The sequence below is a fragment of the Lynx rufus genome, unplaced genomic scaffold (genome assembly GCF_022079265.1).
Source record: "Lynx rufus isolate CCGP_SWC_20201006 ecotype Redwood Valley unplaced genomic scaffold, mLynRuf1.p SCAF_7, whole genome shotgun sequence".
Taxonomy (NCBI): Eukaryota; Metazoa; Chordata; class Mammalia; order Carnivora; family Felidae; genus Lynx; species Lynx rufus.
The window spans coordinates 38,273,605-38,293,275 of record NW_025814889.1 but is presented as its reverse complement, the minus strand read 5'-3'; the positions used below and the strand labels follow the sequence as shown (position 1 = coordinate 38,293,275).

At 55.2% G+C, this 19,671-nt stretch overlaps 1 protein-coding gene across 1 annotated transcript in view; it reads left to right on the top strand.

Moving 5' to 3' along the window:
- The window catches only part of TSPAN11 (tetraspanin 11), a 40,239-nt gene that overhangs the window by 11,786 nt on the left and 8,782 nt on the right, over positions 1-19,671 (top strand). Inside the window, exons 2-4 of the mRNA XM_047064808.1 lie at positions 1,116-1,307; positions 17,234-17,308; positions 18,201-18,305. Coding sequence (XP_046920764.1) covers positions 1,116-1,307; positions 17,234-17,308; positions 18,201-18,305 — 372 coding nt within the window. The remainder of the gene's footprint in view (positions 1-1,115; positions 1,308-17,233; positions 17,309-18,200; positions 18,306-19,671) is intronic.

Below are 19,671 nucleotides of genomic sequence, written 5' to 3'. Positions count from 1 at the left end.
ATGCACACACAGGCTTCTGCTGAGCATACAGGTCACAGAAAGGGTTGTTCAGCCTCTGTGCAGAAAGAACCCAGTGGGAGAGCCACCTCAGTTGTATTTCCCAGGTACCCCTTCCTAGGGAGACATCTGCCTGGCCTGCCAGTCAACAGTGTCCTGTCCCTGTACCCTTCTCCGGGCCAGAAGGGAATGGGATAGTTAGCATAGAAGAAATGTCTCCCAGTCCTCCTGCTGGTCCAGACCAATCCCATTTGTGGAGAATGCATCCATTCAGTGGTGGAGACACCATGCTCAGCCTCCAGTCCAAGGCTCTGAGCTCTCGTCCTGGCCCTGCCCCTAACTGCCCCTAACCAGCGGCAGAGCCTCCGGCAATTGACCTTTCCTCTGTGGGCCCCAGTTTTGTCACCTGTAGATGAGAAGAAATGAGATGAGAAGCCCCAGGGTGCTCCCCCCATGGGCACGTGTAAGCCTGAAATGGGGCACATAGGAAAGTGCCCCCCTGGGAAATGTGCACCAACCCAAGGAGCACTGGGGGAGAAAGGACACAGGGCAGCTGGGAATCAGGGAAGTGAAGGGACCCAGACACATTGCTTGTCCCATAATTGCAGCCATCTCCCCCACATGCACTGGGGACACAATAGACCCTAGGAAGGGCCTAGGAAGGGTACCTGGGAAATACAACTGAGGTGGCTCTCCCACTGGGTTCTTTCTGCACAGAGGCTGAACAACCCTTTTTGTGATCTGTATGCTCAGCAGAAGCCTGTGTGTGCATGTGTGTCCCCAGGGTGCCGGATGGGGCGGTATTGGAGTGTCGGTGGGGGCAGGGCCCCTGGGACCTCTGACCACAATGTGGTAAGGAGTACAAAATTGGGAGTCAGACTCAGATTCAAAATCTGTTCCTGCACCTGCCTTAGATGTGTGACCATGGACAAGTCTCTGAACCTCTCCATGCCACAATTTCCTCATCTGTGAAATGGGTAACCAAACTATTGTCTCAGGCTCTTCGAAGGACTCAATGAGATGGTGACTAAAAAGCGCCTCAAACGTGGTAGGCTCTCTATCGATGGCAGCTGTGGAGCCCTCGGGGGCCGCCTGCCCTGACCTGGGCTTTCCTGCAGGTGGGTGGGGCCGCCGTCATGGCCGTGGGCGTCTGGACCCTGGTGGAGAAGAGCGGCTATCTCAGCGTCCTGGCGTCCAGCACCTTCGCTGCTTCCGCCTACATCCTCATCTTCGCAGGGGCCCTTGTCATGGTGACGGGCTTCCTGGGCTTCTGCGCCATCGTCCGGGAGGACAGGAGCTGCCTCTCCACAGTGAGTGCCCCCCCACCCCACCCCCCCATCGGGCTCCTGTGCTGAGAACCCCCTGCCCATGCGGTAGAGATCCCTGGAATCAGAGAAAGACGGCTGCCCTTGGGTCTGGTGTTGGCCGAAGTCTCCAGGCTCTTAGCACCTACGCCAGTCTTGGTGGCTGCTGCTGCTGCTTCTCCCCTCCCTGCCTTTCCTCCCTCCTCCTCCTCCTTCCAGATTTCATCATACGGTGCTTCTCAAAGATATGCAGAAATGAAAAGGGTGTGATAAGGCAGCCCCTGTCCCATCACCCAGACTCCACAACTACGTTCTCCTCTTTCATTGGTTTCCTCCCTACTTCCTGCCTCCCCGCCCCCCTCGGCACCCAGACACCGTGTCATCTGTAATATTTCACTACATCCCCCTAGAACTGAAGTATCCTTCTTCAGAAAACATGACAATACCTTTCTCTCACCTAAAAACAATTATTAGTCATTCCTTAATATCATGAAATAACCAGGCAGTTTCAAATTTCCCCAGTTGACTCAGAAACTGTTTTTGTTTTTTCAGTTTGTTTGAACCAAAACCTAAATTAGGTCCGTGTATTAAGATTAAGATTGGGCTGGGGCTCCTGGTTGGCTCCATCGGTTAAGCATCTGACTTCGGCTCAGATCATGATCTCACGATTCTCAGGTTTGAGCCCCTCGTCAGGCTCTCTGTTGTCAGCACAGAGCCTGCTTCGGATCCTGTGTCCCCCTCTTTCTCTGCCCCTGCTCTGCTCGCACTTTCTCTCTCAAAAAACAATTTTTTAAAAAATTAAGGTCGGGGGGCGCCTGGGTGGCGCAGTCGGTTAAGCGTCCGACTTCAGCCAGGTCACGATCTCGCGGTCCGTGAGTTCGAGCCCCGTGTCGGGCTCTGGGCTGATGGCTCAGAGCCTGGAGCCTGTTTCCGATTCTGTGTCTCCCTCTCTCTCTGCCCCTCCCCCGTTCATGCTCTGTCTCTCTCTGTCCCAAAAATAAATAAACGTTGAAAAAAAAAATTTTTTTTAAAAAAATTAAGGTCGGGCAGTTTGTCTCTTGGGTCTCTTTCAGTCTCTCAGCAATACCACCTACCTCTCTCTCTCTTTCTCTCTCTCTCTTTCTGTCTTTGCTTAGAAATTATTTGTTGAAGGAACAAGATCATCTTTCCTATGCTTTCTCCCAGTCTGGAATTTCTGATGATATCCTTGTGACGTGTCCTCCAGGCAGTTGAATCTAGAAGCATGATCAGATGTAGGTTGGATTGTTTGGGCAAGAGGATTTCACGGGTGGTGTTGTGGGCAGCACAAGCTCCTTGAAGCCGGGAAGACTGTCCATCCATAGCCGGTTCATCGTGTCAGGAAAGAAAACCAGGCAGGACTGGCAGGGGCAGAAGCCAGACCCACCCCCTTGCTCCCAAGGACACTTTGCCAGGGTAGGCTCCCTGGCACCTGGGTGACATCTCCCCACTTTTAATCTCCTGAGGACCAAGCTCAGTGGGAGCAGGGGAGGCTACAGAACACGTGGACTTAGCAGGAAAGGGCCAGAGCCAGAACCAATCCGAGGCTTAGTGAGAAATCAGGTTGAGCCTGAATGGAATCAGGTCGCAGGACGAAGCCTCGAAGGGCTGTGCTCTCCCCACCCTGCTTCCCCATACCCTTGTGCATCCAACCAAGGGAGCAGGAGGCAGTGGAGGGGCCGTCCCCTGAAGTCACTCTCACCAGCAGTGACCTACTTTTTCAGCTTTGGATACAAAAGCGCCTGTGCACAGGCTCCACAGGATGGCTCTCCCCTGCCTAGAAAAAGTCTTTAACTCTGCTCTGAGGGACAGCCTGGAGCCAAGGTGCAGGTCACATGGATGGTGGCACACCAGTGGGGTGAAGTCCCACAGGGGACCAGCCACCAGAGCGTGGGCTGTGACGTGAGCCGTCCTTCCAGCAGTGGGACAGGTGCACCATGAGCCAGCCCCACACCTGCCAGCCAGCCCTCACGTGGCCTCGCATGAGTCCTCATAAGCCTGCTGGACATCCCTGATCTGATCAGCTTTAGCCGAATGAAGACACGGGACATGACCGAGTGACTGGGCATGTGATGCGGCCCGGGAGGAGGTGCCAGCCCTTATGGGGACCAGTGCAGCTGGGCCCAGAGGAATCCTGATCCCTCCATTCTCAGGGAGTCCACCTTTGCTCCGCTCAGCCCTTTAGGAAGTGGGGCCTTCAGCTGGGCCCCGGGCTTCAGGCTGGGCCCTCTGGCCTGCAGAGGCAGGCTGCTGAGCTGGGTCATCACCGGCTGCCCCTTCCTAACACCAGCTAATCTTGTGGAAGAAACAGGACTCACCTCTCCAGCCCAGGAAGGAAGGCAGAGGCCCTCACTTGGGAACCTTCCTTCTCAGTTGGAGCCATCTGTCTTGGTACCATAGGAGCTCCTAAGACCAGTGGTCCCCTACAGCCCAGGGAGACAGCCCCCTGCATTCCACCCCAGCGTGCAGTTATAACACAGATGGGCATGGCTCTTTGAGAGCCACCTCCCTCTGTCCTTACAACAGCCGCCCTGCAAAGTCAAAATGCTCGTGAACTTTCTGTGCACCGAGTGCTGTTCTAAACACTGCTGAATTTAGCTCGCTTAATCCTCACCCAGCCCTATGAGGTGTTTACTCTTATGGTGTGCATTTTACAGGTGAGGAAGCTGGGCCACAGAGGGGTTAAACAATTTGCTGGAGACCATCGTGTTAGTGAGCAGCTAGGTCTGGCTCCCGGGCCAGTGCTCCCATTCAGAAGGCATTGTTCACCCCACCATGCAGATGAGCAAGCTGGCCCTGGAGATGTGGAATGAGTAAGGGCTGGAGCTGAACTGGGAAGGCCAGTCTGTTAGAATTGCCGCCAAGAATCCCCATCACAGGGAGGCCAAGCAGGGTGGGAGGCAGAGGCATGGGAGGCAATGTGGGCAGAGGGACATGCCATTCTCCCTACCCGTGGACGTCAGCACAGAGCATCTGTCCTGTGATCTCAGAGATCTGAGTGGGCACAGGAGGGAGCACTCCGTGGGGCCCAGACAGAATACTAGGGCAGGAGACCAGGGGGTGGCAGGAGTGGCCCCTGCTCTCATTATAGTATGGAAAGAGCAGTGTGTGTCAGAGGATGCCTCATGTGGAAGGGAACTTGAGGGACATCGGGTCCCTTCCAGAGGTTCTGCTCTAAAGACACTAGACTGGGGAGTATGGGCATTGATGGGGGATACTCAGCTTTATTGACTTCTCTGGAGAGCGGCCCAATCATAAGAGCTTTTGGCATTCTCAAAGACCAAAAAGAAAGCCTAAGGGTCAGTAACTGACAGCATTCTGATCTGTGAGCCACACACCACAGGCCCCTCTTCTTCACTCCTGTCTTAATACCATCCATTAGCCAGGCCTGTCCCACCCTCCAGGCTGAGCCCTTAAGAAAATTGATGTCTTCTAGCCTCCAGTCACAGCCCGCCTGGAGGGGACCAAGCTCCACAGCCAGGGCTGGGCAGGGAAGACGTGGGGACTTCTGGAAGGCCAGGCTTGCCTGTAGGACGGTGCACATCTACCTCTTGGCTCGCCCTTCTGAGCTCCACAGGGTCAACAAGTTAGAGGTTTTCTCATCCCCCTGGGCCTCAAGGCAGGGCTGGGAACACAGGGACTGCTGGACGGGCTGGTGCTAGATGCCCTCCTTCTTCTCAGCCCCACCTTCTGCCCCACCCCCCGCCCCTTGCCTGCTCTCACTTTCATCCCAACAGAACTGACACAACACATCTGACCTCTGTGGTCCACCATCCTAACCGGACACATCACCAGCCCAGAAGTCTAGGGGTGTGAGCACAGCACGGTAGCAAACAGCAAACCTCGAAGCCTGGAGTCTTCTCTCTTTGCTTTTCCCTGATCCCCCACCCCCACTGAAAGAACCAAAGACGGAACCATCCCAAGGACAGAACACAGGTGAAGCAGTGCTTCTGAGTAACCCACATTCTGGCCTGTCAGCCCCGGAGTTATTGAGCACCTGACCGTTTAACCAAGAAGGTGGCTGAGACATGCAGGAATTTCTCAACCCAGGCCCCCCTTTGGAGGCAAGCGACGTGGTTAAGGCAGTTTCAAAGTGTTCTGTGGTTCCCGGAGGCTCCTTGCTGCTCTCATTTCATTTTTTCGCTTCCTTATCTAACTTCCTTTTGAAATCTTTCATCAGCTAATGGCTGAAGGAGACTCCAAAGGAGAAATGCAGCAAGCCTAGCTCTACACAAAGTGGTCCCCAAAGAGAAAAGGGAAAGACGAAAGACCAGGCATCCGAATGATGTGCGTCCAGCCTGGACCAGGAGAAGGGCGAGGCCAGACATCAAACACTCCCTGAGAACTTTGCGGAGTGCGTGGTCCAGCTCACACAGTGCCACGTCCTTCCTGGTCCAGGCCCTTCCTCCTGGCACCTCTGCAGCCCCCAAAGTCACTTTCCCAAGAAGGCAGCACTTACCAGGGACAGGAATAGCACATCTTTGCGGGCGCTGAAATGCCGACCGGCATGGTGTGGGAAATCGGTAGAGGGGAAAGAGAATGAGGTTTAAATTATTCACACCAGATCTTCTGTTTCAGTGAAGGCTGCATGAGGGAGCCAGATAATTCAGGCCAGCTCAGCCTAAGGCCCATGGCCGGGACAGATGCTACCTTGATCAAAAGAAAGGGGTATTTTTAGAGTTTTGAATATGGGCTCTGAAAACTTTTGTATCTTAAGCCACATGAAGATTATGATGGATAGCTCAGGCTAAACGGGTCTTTGTGAGGGGCTCTTTCACATTTAGGGGATGGATTAAAGAGTAAGAAGTGCTAGAGCCAATTCTTGAAAACGAGGAGACCCCAGATTGCAGTTTGGAGCTGGTTGTCCAGGGCAGTAAGGTCTAGAATTAAGGACTGGTTCAAAAGCAAGTTGTAGCGCTGCCTGCCCAACTTACTTTGGGACTCGGGGAAGTCACTCAGCCACCCCTGGCCACTCCTATCCCTGTCTTTATCTGGGGGTAAGGTATGTGGAGAATGAGAGAGTATTCTGAGGCTTAGGAAATAAGTCACCACATTATGTAAAGATCATAAAATGTGGCTATAATTATCGTTTACATCACCATCACCATGACCAAGCTCCTTTGAGAAGGAATCTAAATAAATGGAGTTATTCTTAGGGCCATGACTCCCAGGGTCCCTACAACTTCTTCCTCGATAGAAGCTGGGAATGGAGGAAGGACCCCAGTTCCCTGGCGGGGGTGGTGGGCAGAGCCGGGGTGGGGGTTGGGATGTTGACTGTGTGTTCCCATTGCCCATTTCTCAGCCTCCCATTACCTTCGTGTTCATCAGCCACCCAGCCAGAATGGTCATAGCCTCATCCATTTGGTAACACTTTGACCTTTGAGTCAGCTGCCCATGAGTCAGCTGCCTAAATGCTTCAAAAGAATGGATCTTGCAGCCAGGGCTTTGAGAACCCCAGCTCCTCTCGATCAGAACAAGAGAGCCTTTCCTGGTCCTGTATGGTCTGGTGCAGTGGAAGCAGGAAATGGACAAGAGGACTCTTGCCAAGGCTCTTCAGGAAGTCAGGAGTCTGCTTTGAGGCAAGAGGGCTGCTCAGGAGACCCATACAGTCAGCCTGGACCCTGCCTCTCCCAGCTGGGTCCTGCTGGGTTCATTCGGGAAAGGCCTATTGTATGCTGGACAGCCACAGCTGCCTGGTGGAGTGTGGCCCCTCTTCCCCTCAAGACCTCGGCAAGTCTTTCCCATCAGCTTCCTTCTCAATGGCCTTACTTAGTTCAGGGGCTATGCAGGAGGGACTGCCAGGTGCCTTAGACATGAACCCTCCACCCATCTCCTTAGCCAAAGAGAGAGATAGACTTGCCTAAGGTCACGTAGCCAGGAACTGGCAAAGCCCAGTCAACACCCAAGTCTTGATCCAGGCCCTGTTTACTGTCCCAGGCCAGCCTTGCACAGTGCCCCCCCCCCTTTTGGATGCTTCCAACACAGGAAATGGGCACTTGCCTTTCTTGTGCTCCAGGACCTATGGTTTGCATTCCAGGTGAAAAGGGAAGCATTTTGAGATCTGGGGTCAGTTACCCGGCTGCTGTCACTTGATCCACTCAGAAGTGAAGGTAAAGCTTCAAGGTGCAGGCAGTGTGGTAGAAAGCAGCTCTGTTAGTGCACGAAAGAAAATTTTTTGGCCTATTTGGAGAAAGTTCAACTCAGTTATGTGCGGGTAGATGATCACCCCGTAGTGGGGGCTCTCTGTGTCCCCACCCCCAGCTGTGGCCCGAGCAAGGCTCAGAGCTCAGAGAGAGAGAGTGTGTATACCGTGCACGTGTGCGTGCATGCTTACATGTCTGTGTGTTTCTGTTGCAGGAGGACAGGGGATGGTTGCTAAACAGCATCTGTTTGCATCCCAAATCCAAGAGCTTAGCTCAGGATCACTGCCTCTTTGTCATTCGGTTCCTGCTTCCTTTCCTTAGCAGATTCTGAGTTTAGCCACATAACAGAAAGAGACATGCTAGATCGTCCCTCTCACCTAAGGAGACGTGGTCCATGTGTGCCCTGATGACTGTGGGCACGGGTGATCTGAACCCCAGATAGCCCTTCCCAACTTATTTGGAAGGCTATGCCTCCATGCAGCTGTTTCTACCTTCCCAGTGACGTTTCCCTCCCACTGGTGTTAAATTGAATCTTATTCCACAAGCACATACCCAGTAAGGGGCCTAGAAGTGGGCTGGCAGCTGAGGAAAACTGATCCCAAGTGGATGGTCTCCTCCTCCCAAGGCCCCACCCAGGGAGCTGCTGAGGCTGTTGTGGGCCGTCGGTACTGTCCTGTTCTGATGAGGTTCGTTCCCCAACCCCACCACCACCAGGAGCCACCCGCTTCCCACCGATGAGGTGAGCTTTCTGAGCCACACCCCGTTCCCATCTTGGAGTAGTGGCACGCCTCGGAGTCACAGCCACCCTGTGTCCCTGGGATGGGGACGGGAGTGGTAGCTGGATGGCTGCCTGGACATGCTCCTCCTGGGAAGTCCCCCACCTCCACGGTGACAGTCGGTGCCCTTCTCCGTCTCCCCACACATCACACTGAGGTTTTGGGGGAGTTTACAATCCATTGAAAAATAAGGCCCAGGAGGCAGAGAGATGGCAGTGAAAGGTCATCTCCACGGCTAACGAAGGTGATTGGAGGATGTGGCTTTATAGCTGCAGCTGGAAGCCGTAGCAGCCCTTCAGCTGTGGTTGAGATCAGGGTACACGCCTTTCTAAGAACTGCCTCACTGTACTTGCCACATGGTGGAGAGCAGAGAATGTGGCATCCTGAGGACAGGCTGGCCCCAAGGTGAAGGAGGAAGGCCCCCTCAGCAGATAGGACAGGCTGGAGAGGAACCAGGGTGTCCCTCTAGCTGTCCCTGCAAGGAAGCAGGAGGCCAGGACAGAGGAGGCAAGGTCCCAACACTGCACAGACTGATGAAACTGTGGCACCAAGACATTTTTCCCATCCAAGCCCTACACTTTATGCAGAAGGACCAGAAAGGGTGAGTGATTCGCCCAGGGTTACACAGCATCTTGTCACAGGGGCACACTGGACCCAGACTCCCAGGCCAGGGCACCTTGTGTAACACCCCTTTTCTCTGACCAGCACCATTCTGGGCTCAAGATGCACCTTTCTCAGGCTGCAGTGGACTTAAATGATCACTGCCTACCTGTAGCAGCAACTTTCTAGATGGAACAGGTTTTACAGCCACTTAATTCCCTCCACCTCCTCCCTGCAGTTTCCTGCAACTCCTTCTCCATGTGCCATCGATGGGGCTGCCATCAACCTCAACAAGCATTTCTAGCACATTCCCAGAATTTTTGCTGGGCACAAGGCAGCATAAGAAGGGAAGACATGATTGGGCCTGCAGCCCAGTCCTTGGCTGGAGTCTAGTGAGGAACACAAGACACCTGTATCAAAAGACCGAGAACCCTGTGGGTGGTTTCAATTCCTGTTTCCATCTGGTCAGAGCCTCTGACCTCTCTGAGCCCCAGGACTTTTCCTAACATCCAGGCTTGGTAGGGATTTCTCCTGCTCAGCCTTCCCTTCTTCCCCATTGCCAGCCCTGTCCTCGAATTACCACCACTGGGAACCCCGTCCCCAGTTGCCTCCTTGGTTCTACCCTGGCCCCATGCACTATCTCATTTGCCTGCGGGCTGCACCACATTTCTCCCACAGCCTGGGAGAAGACACCAACAGGGACATCTAGGTCCTTCCGAATGACAGCGGCAGTCGGCCATTTCCCCCATGCCCAAATCCCTCAGGCATCCCTAGGCTGTGGCCCCTGAGAGGAGTCTGGCCCTCCTTCTGGCAGCCAGCAGGCCAGGCCCCTGCCCCTCTGGATCCTGCTGTCTTAGCCCATCGGCCTGAACTCCTAGCAGCCCTAGCTTGAAATCCAGTGGACTCCTGTCTTTGGCTCATAGCTGTAGGTTCTGTTCCCCTCCTGACCCCACCCCCACCCACAATGTGATCTTTGGACCCCAGCACTTTGGCTTGGACTTTGGACAGCCTCAGCTGCATTCTCTTGATGTGTCCCTTGAATGCCTCCTGCCTCCCCAGGCCCCACTGTCCTCAACTCTCCCATCACTGATTGGACCAGCTTTCACTACCCCAGCCCTGGTCCACTCCTCTGCTCCCAGTCCCCTGGGCCAGAACTGAACATTAACTTCCGACTTCAGTCAGAACACATACTAGCATCTTCTGCACGGCCTGTAGAGCACGCCTAGGTGGAGTGCCAGCTGGCCGGGGCTGTGAGCCCTGGGCTGGGGCTCCCCGGGGTAGAGGTCACCTTCATCCTTCCAACAGTGACATCTTGTTACAGGAATAACTTGAGGCTCTCAAGCCCACATCCTCTCTTCTCTGCAATAACAGTCCGGCAGCTGCACCTCTGAGTCCTGACCGCCTCCAGCCACTGGTTAATTGCCAGAAAATAATGCACCCTGAGGTCATTGCCGCTTAAACAGCCTCAGCTGTTGGCAGCTCCCTGACCCTCCCACAGCATGCTGCTGTAACCCTCTCATACACGGCCAAGCTAGGACCTCAGGCTGCACTCTTCTCCCTGCAATTTTTTTTTTTTTAGTTTTAGGGAGAGAGAGAATCCCAAGCAGGCTCCACACTCATCACAGAGCCCAACACGGCTCACTCCCATGACCCTGGGATCATGACCCGAGCTGAAATCAAGATTCAGACACTCAAGCGACTGAGCCACCCAGGCGCCCCTCTCCCTGCAACTTAATGTTGGTAGCATCTTGAGTCTCCTGTCCTCTTCTGCCACACTGCTCTGAGAAGGGGCTGGTGCCTCGACTCCCACCCCTCACCCCAGCCCATTCTCACCTTCCTAGGCACCAAGCCTTCTCAGTTTTCCATCTCTGGCTTAGTCTCCATCTCTGATTATGCAGAATAGCAGAGGGGGTAGTGGAGGAGAGCTTCAGCGAGGTTCCCTCCTTTGTGGCAGAATCAGCCCAGTGAGGAATTCCGGAAGTCCAATCGTAGAAAGTTCTTAAAACGTACTGCAAGGAAGGCACCAGCCGGAGCTGAGTTACCTGGGCTCATCATGTACCAGTGAATCTGCCTCAGAAACTTTATTTGGAGCTCAGCTTGCCCCCATGCAGTATTAACCCATCTGAAGATGCAGTTTCTAATTAATCCCCTTAATGTCACAATGAGATATATTTCCGCAAAGCTCCTGCAGAACCTCTCATTAAAGAAAGTATTGGTTTGGTTCAGAGAGTACTGTGCTGTTCCAGCTTTGCTTTGGATCTATAGTTCTAGAAAATGTCCAACTTCAGTTCTAGTTCAAACTGTACCATTAAAGAATTAAAGAAAAAAAAAACTTTGGTAGATGGTACAGAGGGAAGATGAATGTTTGGGTCCCGTTCTTTGTTACCAAACTGGTTTCTTGTACATTTAGGGTTCACTTTGGCATATTTCGAAGTGGCATAGTTCTTCTGGGGAGCTCTGGGGATAGAGGCTATAAGAACTTTTTTTAGAAGTCTCATTCCTGGTTTCTATCAGACCAAGACTAAGTAGTTGCTTCTGGAAGGACTAGGGGCAGCCCTGAGTGCAGGGGCCAGCCGGTCACAAAAACCAAAGTGGGGCTGGAGGTCAGGGAGGAGTTAGGGCAGGGTGGGTCCAATTCACACCAAGGTGCCCAGGGACTGTGAAGACAGAACAAGATACAGGTCAGAGCAGGAGGGCAAACAAGGATCAAAGGACACACAGTCCTGGGGAGCAGGACGATCATGTGACCCTGGAGTCTGACAGAGGTTCAGAAAGAAGGATGTTGGCAATGAGGTCACGGTCAGGAACTTCTGGCACAGAGAGGGCTTTGGGGAGACCTCCCCTAAGCTGCAATTTGATGGCTAACAGCTGTGCAACACAGACACAGTCCGGACAGCGAGTCCCAGGCAGGGGCACAGAGGGCAAAGGCGGGGAGGCCTGAGGCTTCGCTTGTGTGTAGGGCCCTGCGCGCGCTCGCACACACACACACACACACACACACACACACACACACACGGGGAGTGCTGCACAGCTGTGCAGACTCTAGGATCTGATGAGGCTAGGATCCCCCTAACCACAGCCACCCCAAGTGCTCTCAGGGAGCCCACCCACCCAGCCATCTGCTCTGTAGTGGGCACGACAGCACCCAGCAAGTAAGTGCACAGAGTTATGCCGCTGGAATCCCTGAGTTTGGTTTCTGGACTCAGCTGGACTCAGCCATGCTCTTGCCATGTGACCGCAAACGGCTTCGCCTCTCCATGCATGTGCCTCATGGTTACGACGAGGCTAATGTCGGTGCTCACACGGCAACATGATGAGTAATGCTATGCTCATCTCCGAGGGTGGTTGGGAGCTGTCATGAGACGTGCTCACCAGAGGGGCCGGCACCTGGGGAAAGCTGGCAAACCTTGGCCATTACTGTCATGGAGCGCCCACCGTTTGCACTGTGGGCCATGAGTGAGGCACTGATTCTGCCAAGGAGGGGTTAATTTCTCCCCCCCCACCCCCTTTTTTGTGGAAGGGCTATTTTACCACTATTCTCACTATAGGAAAACTACATTTTTACCGCTGTTGAGAAGCAAGCTAGGCATACCTCTTCAGCTGTAGTCCAGGAATTCTGGCAGCCCATTCATGAGAGTAGTGGGCTCTGTTGGTAGAGAATGGGCCCTACACAGCACAGGGCCCAGGAAATCTTGGCTTTCATTCAAATAGGACAGTTTTCATGTTTCCTACAGGCAAGGGCAACACATCCCTCCTTAGCCCAGGGAAGCCTGGGCAAGCCAGTAGGTACCTAGCAGCTTCAGGAAACAGTGCTATCAAGAACCAAGAAATTCACTGACTACCCCAGGGTGCACCTGGGCCCATCACATCCCTATAATAGCTGCTGATCCCAAGCACTGTTGGCTTCACTGATCCTCCCTAGAGTCAGGGTGAGCAGCTTCCTGCCACAAAGTGCCCTCAGAGGCAGGTACACAGTAACCGCCTCACATGTTTCTGTCTGTGTTCAGTTTCAGGCTTCTCAGGAACTAGACCACCTTCCTCAGATCTTCTTTTTCACATCTCCCATAGTGAATAGGGGAAATCCTATGCAAGTCAAGTCCCAGCAGCAGCCTCAGAATCTGAAGTTAAATGTGCAAATCAGTTCCTCAACCTTGGCACTAGTGACATTTTAGCCCAGATCATCCTTTGCCAGGTGGCCTGACTTGGGCACTGTAGGACGTTCAGCAGCATCTTTGGCCTCTGCCCACTAGTAGCATTCCTTACCCCAGTGGTGACAATAAAAAACAGTCTCCAGACACTGCCAAATGTCCCCTGGGGGAAAAACCATGCTAGATTGGGAACCAGTGGTATAAATTAAACCACAGTAATAATTCCATACCACCCACACATCAGAACAAGATTAAACTCCTGCCCCCAAGCCTGGGGCTGCCAGCTTCAGCCAGTTCCCTTCAACTCACAGCATGCGTATTAAGATGTGCACTCACAGGTCTTCATCTGGGATGTTTACTGAGCATGCCTCTAGACCCAACACCGTACCAGGCACTGAGGCCAGAAGAACCTGAGATGTGGTCCCTGTTCCCCAGAAACTCACAGTCATTCTGGGGAGACGGGGTCACAACATCTGAGGCAATGATAACCTCTACAGAGCAGTAGGTAAGGATACGTCACTCAGCCAGCCCGTGAGGAAGAGTGTGGCAGACAGAGGGGAGGGCACAGGGGCAGCTCTGAGTCTAGTCGAGGAGAAGGAGCCGCGCTGAAAGTTGTGTCAGAAGGTGGAGGCAGGTGCAGCACTGTAGGCGCGTGGACGGGGGCGCTTGGCACCTACTGCGGACCCAGGGACGGCTTCGTGGAGGCCATGACCGAGCCCGGTGATAGAGGGACAGGCAGGGGAACACTGAGGGCAGATACATGGAGGCTGGAAGGCTTGGGCGGTGTTTAGGGAACCGTGTGCAGGAACAGAAGGAGTGCTTTGCAGATTGGCGGCCAGCTAGCCTGTGCCGTAGGAGTACTGGGATGATTTGGCTGGACATCAGGAAGGCTTGGTAAAGAAAAAGGTGGAGCAGCAGAGGCGAGGCACTTGTGTCACGTGGCAGCCCCCCACCAGCCTGGCCCCACTGCCCAGAGGCAGGGCTGCCAGGCCCCTCGGCGCAGGGGGATCCCAGCGAGCACAACCTTTTGCCTGCTTCCCCGAGGACTGTCGCACTGGAGCTGTGATTCAGGGCCACCCCCGCCCGGGTGAGTCACATACCTACAGCCCTCCTGCCACCGAAGCTGCACCCATGCCCACCGAGCACCCAGCCAGTCCACTCCCTGGCACCCCGCGTCGGTCCCCCAAAGCCCCCGCCTGGCCCTCACTTCCCTCCCAAGGGCCTCTGGACAGCTGGAGGCAGCACTCTCCCTGCTCCTGACAACTCCGTCAGGTTGGGGAGCCTGTCTGATGCCTCCAAACCGTTTTGAGGGGCTGGCATGTACTAATTTAGGCTGCCATTACATCAGGGATGTGGTTCAGTTTCTCTCCCTTCCCATCAACCCTCCTCCCAGCCCAGTGTCAATAGCAACGGCGGCAGTGACGTCCCGGGGGAGCAGCACGACACTGCCAAGTCTTCATGACTACCAGCCCGCGTGACTCTCGGCTGACAGCCCCTGGTGATCGGTGATGGGTGATCAGCGATCGGGAGAAGAGCCTCTCCCGCCCCCCCAGAGGGAAGGTGCCAAGACACCGAGATGCTGCCCTCCCAGCCGCCAGGGGCCTGCATCCTCCCGTTCAGTCACGGGCTCCTTCACGTCTTCCGGCCACACCACAGAAGGCACATGGGGCGCACCTAGGGAGGCTGGGAGCATCCAGCCGGCAGTCACTGCATGCAGGGTCCTGTGTGGCAGGAGGAGAGTCGGCCTCAGGGTAGCAGGGTTGGGGGAGCGGAGGGCAGTTTGGAGCGAGCAGGATGGGCGGCCGAGTCAGGATGTCCGCAAAGCTGCTGGGGGCTGTCAGAGGGACTGGCCCAGGCCACTGCACCTGCAGCTGGCTGACAAGCCTGGCTCACCTCATGCTGTCACGCACAGGCTCCGGGAGCAGGAAGCAGCTCAGACCACCGTGAAGTGGAATCCCCTCCCTTTGGGTCCTTTCAGCCCCTCGGGATAGGCAGAACTGCTGTGATGCCATTATGCCCACCCACAGGCTCAGTCCCATAGGCACAGCCACTGCATATGGCCCCAGATGCTGCGTCCTGTACGGGGCCTGAGGAAGGTCAGAATTCAGCCACATGTTCTCATGGGAGCACATTTTTGTAACTCACACCAGGCTGCCCATCCAGAGCCTGGAAGTGGCAGAGCCCAACTCAAACCTGAGTCAGCTGACTTCCGCCACCGTTCTTCAGGTTTCCAGGCCCTATATCTCAGAGGCTCAGCAAGCAGAGGGCCCATCCACAGACCCCTTGCCAGCCCCCTGCCTCACCTGGATACCATCCCACACCCTCCCTAGTCCCAGGCACATGGAACACTCCAGACCCCTCCCCGTGGCATAAAAAGTCAATGAGGCCCAGGGAGTGTGCCATCGTGGGATCTGCAACTCCCTTCCCCACTTCTAGACCTGATCCGGGTGCCCAGGAGCTCGCAGACAGCCTGAGTCTCCATTCAGAGCCTGCACAGGGTGACGAGACTGCTGTGTCCCCCACACGCCACCACACCCAGCCTTCTGTGCATCGTCATCCAGGGATGGCCAGGGGGTGCCTGATCCTGGCCGTGCATGGACTGAGCTTGGACATGCAGGCCAGAGGCCTTTCCTTGTATGGCATTGAGCCCGGGGTAGGTGGGGAAGGGCAAACCAGGAACCTCCATTTGTACTCTTGCCTTGGGCCCCACAGATGATAAGGGCAGCCACCATGATTCAGAGACAGGAAAGCTTCCCTCATTCCTGATGGTGGGCAGCTCTGAGCCTGGCAGACCGTGGGCTCAATAAGATGGCCGTGGGGTAGGTGCACAGTTCATGTAACTCAAAAGGAAGCCCTGTCCCCGGATGGAATGTTCTTCATGATCTTCATGAAAAGGAATACCTTCTCCTCTCCCTGTGTTTAAGTCCTGCCCCTGCCAGGCCCCATGCTGCGCTCTGGGAGGTAGTCAGGCAAGGCCTCAGGGACACAGGTCACCTCTGAACTGGCCCTATGGCCCCTGCCCTGCGCCTTTTTCCCATTCCCATGCCCTCCTGCTGCATCCCTACCCCTGCTGAAGAGCCCTGGAATTTCAGAGCTCAGGCACAGGCTGAACATTCCCTGGAATCCAGTGATTTGAATGACTATAGCCAGGCAGATGGGCGGTACCTGGGGGGGGGGGAGACAACACCAACCACTGCTCATGGGGAGGGGGGCTAGGCTTCCCCAGAGGGGGCTAATTTCAGGCAGCAGCACCCCACTGCTTTGCCTCCTCTCCCCACTCCCTCTTTCCCTCTTCCCTGCCTAGAGCCTGCTTCCTCTCCACCACCACCCCCACCCCTGCCATGCCCTCCTAGCCACGTGGGTCTGACATGCATTTTTGACCTGTGGGCCCCCACAAGAACACACCAGGATGGAGCAGTGTCCCGGAGCCTCCTGACTAAAACTAGGAGGGAGGTCACGGCAGAGAGAGCACAGCCAGGAACGCAGCCGGCAGGCTGTGAAGCGTGCAGAGCGGGCCCCGAGTCTGGAGGAGGCCAGGCAGTAGTTGTGTCAGGAATTTAGAAACCCCTGCAGGGCCGTGAAGGCCTGGAAAACACACCGATGCCTTTCACAGGGCACTGCCTTTGCTATTTCCTGAGCCTTGGTCGCTGCCCAGCCACCCCTACCCTCCCAGGCTCTTCAGCTCTCTCCACTCCCAGAACTCGGACACCCCACGCCCTCTGCACTCTCCAGGCTTCACACAGGGCTCTCCCCTCTGCCTGGCACATGCTTCCTGCCTTCTCCACCTGGTAGCTCATCCTTCAAGGACTCAGGTGTCCCCTCCTCCAGGAAGCCTTCTCTGACTGCCCTCCCCCCCACCTAGGTCTTGCCCCATAGTAACATTTGTAACACAGCATTGTAATCACTTACCTATACCCCCACCACCAATAACTCTTGAGGGCGGTAACCGTCTTACTTATGATACCTGGCATGTAGCAGGTATTTAATAAGTATCGGATGGATGGATGGATTGACACACTGACAGAAGCCCAGTGGGTGGGGGGGTGAGTGGGGAACTCCGTGCCAGCAGCTGGGAGAGGTGAGCATGCCCAGAGCTGCCGGGAAGAGGGGGAAGATGGTATGGGTGGGTGATGGGGTCCTGGCAGGTCGCCCTGCCTCCCCTACTGCTTTGGGAAGACTTGTCCCGGAGCACTGTGTGCCTACCCAGGCCTGATCCCCGTGGTGACCACCTTCCTCCTTGCTCCTAGTACTTCTGCCTGTTGCTGGTGATCTTCCTCGTGGAGCTGGTGGCAGGGGTCCTGGCCCACATGTACTACCAGAGGGTGAGTAGACCCTCTTCCTGCATTCCCCATCGGTGCCCCCTGTTGCCCTGGAGGCAACAGTGTGGGGCAGGGTGCAGAGGCATGGGGGAGCTAAAGCTCAGCAGTGACACAGAGGGAGGTCTCATGTCCCTGGCCCCAACAATCCTCAGTATACCTGGGTCCTACTTCTTGTCTGGCTTCCAGCAATTCTCTGCCCTATCTGTTGATGCTGACTTATTTGGCATGGGGGCTGGGGAGTGGGAATGCCCCGTGGGAGGTGGGGTGGTCTCTCTCCCCTCCTAAGCAGAGATAGAGGATGAACCTAGCAGATGGGCATCCAAGGAGAAAGGCTGGGGCCGGGGCTACCTGCCAGACTATGAAGACAGCACCGGGCCTTGCCTGCCTGCTGCAGACAAGGATGAAGTAGCCGGTCGGGTCTCCTCCCACTGGCTGCTGTGAACCAGGGGTTTGAGGTCATGACCAGGGTGAGACAGATGCCTGCACTGGTTGTTTTAAGGAAGCACCGTACAACTGATGGGTGCCCATAGGATAACAACTGTAAATATTGTGAATGTCACCTCATAATCAAAATGAGAAAAAGATATTTATTTAAAAGCACCCCCTGTGCCCAGCCTCATTGCCCTCCCACCAGCTTTGAGCCATCCCCTCCCCAGCCTGCCTCTCAGTTCTGTCCATCACCTGCCTGGCCCCAGCTTTTACAACATCTCTCCACGAACTCTGTGTTCTGAGCGGTCTCCTACGATGCTCCCATTACGCTGGGGAACCTCTGCCCTCACACCATTCCAAGTCCGTGGTGCTCGAGGCTAGCTGGCCTGGCTTTGGAGCGGGCCTGGAGAACGAGGCCAGGGTGAGTGGTTCTGCTGATGCCACCTTCCCTCTCCACTCTCTCCAGCTCAGTGATGAACTGAAACAGCACTTGACCCGGACGCTGGCTGAGAACTACAGGCAGCCGGGAGCCGCGGACATCACAACCTCAGTAGACCGTCTCCAGCAGGATGTAAGCACCCGCCCCCTGGGCTTGAAGGCCAAGCAGATTCAAATTCCGACTCTGTCCCTTCCTGTCTTTGTAACCGAGGACAGGTTACTTACCTTCTCTGAGCTTCATTTGCCTCCAAAACAAAGCCTCAGTGTGCATGTTGATCATTCAGTACCATCGCGTATGCAGAAGTCCCCGCCACCATGAAAAGGGCAAGTTGAATCCTGGCCCTTTCCTTCTTCCTCCTGTGCCCTGGCCCCACCACGGCCCCCTTGACTGCCTCCTCCAGGTCCCACCCCTAGGGCCCTTGCGGGCAGGAAGCTGGCTGTGTCAGGAGAAGAACTCTCCTGGCCGGGATCTGGGCTCCTTCCATCAGCAGGGCTGTCTTCTTCCTCCTCTGGGGGCTGACAGTTGAGGTCCCGTACTAGTGAACTGTAACAGGCAGAGCTATTTCAGCCAGACTGCTGCAAGAACTTCCCAGTTGTGAGCCCAGAAGGTGGTCCCGCCAAGAAGAGGCTCAGCAGACCCCTTCAGTGAGGCCCGTGGTCCTGCCAGAAGTAGGGAAGGGACAAATGGCCCCCAGACCTACCTTGTGCAGTATGGTAGCCACTAGCCATGTGCAGCTAGTTAAATTTACATTACAAAATTCAGTTCCTCAGTCACTAGCCACATTCCAGTGCCCAATAGCCATAGATGGTTAGTGCCACCGAATTGCACAGGACAGATATAAAGCATTTCCATCATTGCAGAAAGTTCTGTCGAACAGTGTGACTCCAGGATCCTGATGGTTTCACATCTGAAAATTTGAGGAAGCTCTACTGGCCCACTCTGGTCCCCTTTCTCCCTGCCACCTTAGCCTGTGGTCTCTGCTCTATCCTGTATCTACAGACCCCACCCTCAGCCCGAGGCCTTGGTCTTTCTGCCAGGAATACCAGGCCAGTGAGTGGAGTAGAGGTTAGCATCTTAGCTCAGCTGGGGAGGCACCTTCTCCGTCTCCCCAAGACTGGCTTGGATCCCAGTAGGCTCTGTGCAGCGGGGTCTCTTGTGCTCTGCGATAGTGGCTGAGGGCACTCATGTACACATAGGTACACACATCCACACCCACACGCTTAGCCCACACATACCCTGCTGGTCAGCCCAAAGCTCAGTCTGCATTTTTAGGGCCTCCCACATGAGGCACTGAGCCTGAATCCCTGCCCTTGGGGCCTTAGTTGGGGAGCCCAACACATGCAGTCAGTGCTAGGCTGGGAGGACCCTCTGAGTGGAGAACAGAGCTGGGAAGGCCAAGGGGGGAAGCAGGAAGGAGGGCCTGGGTTTGCCTAGTTAGAAAGGATGGGAGGGGCAGTCAGAGAGTAGGGAACAGCATGAGAAAGGGCACAGCTGGGAG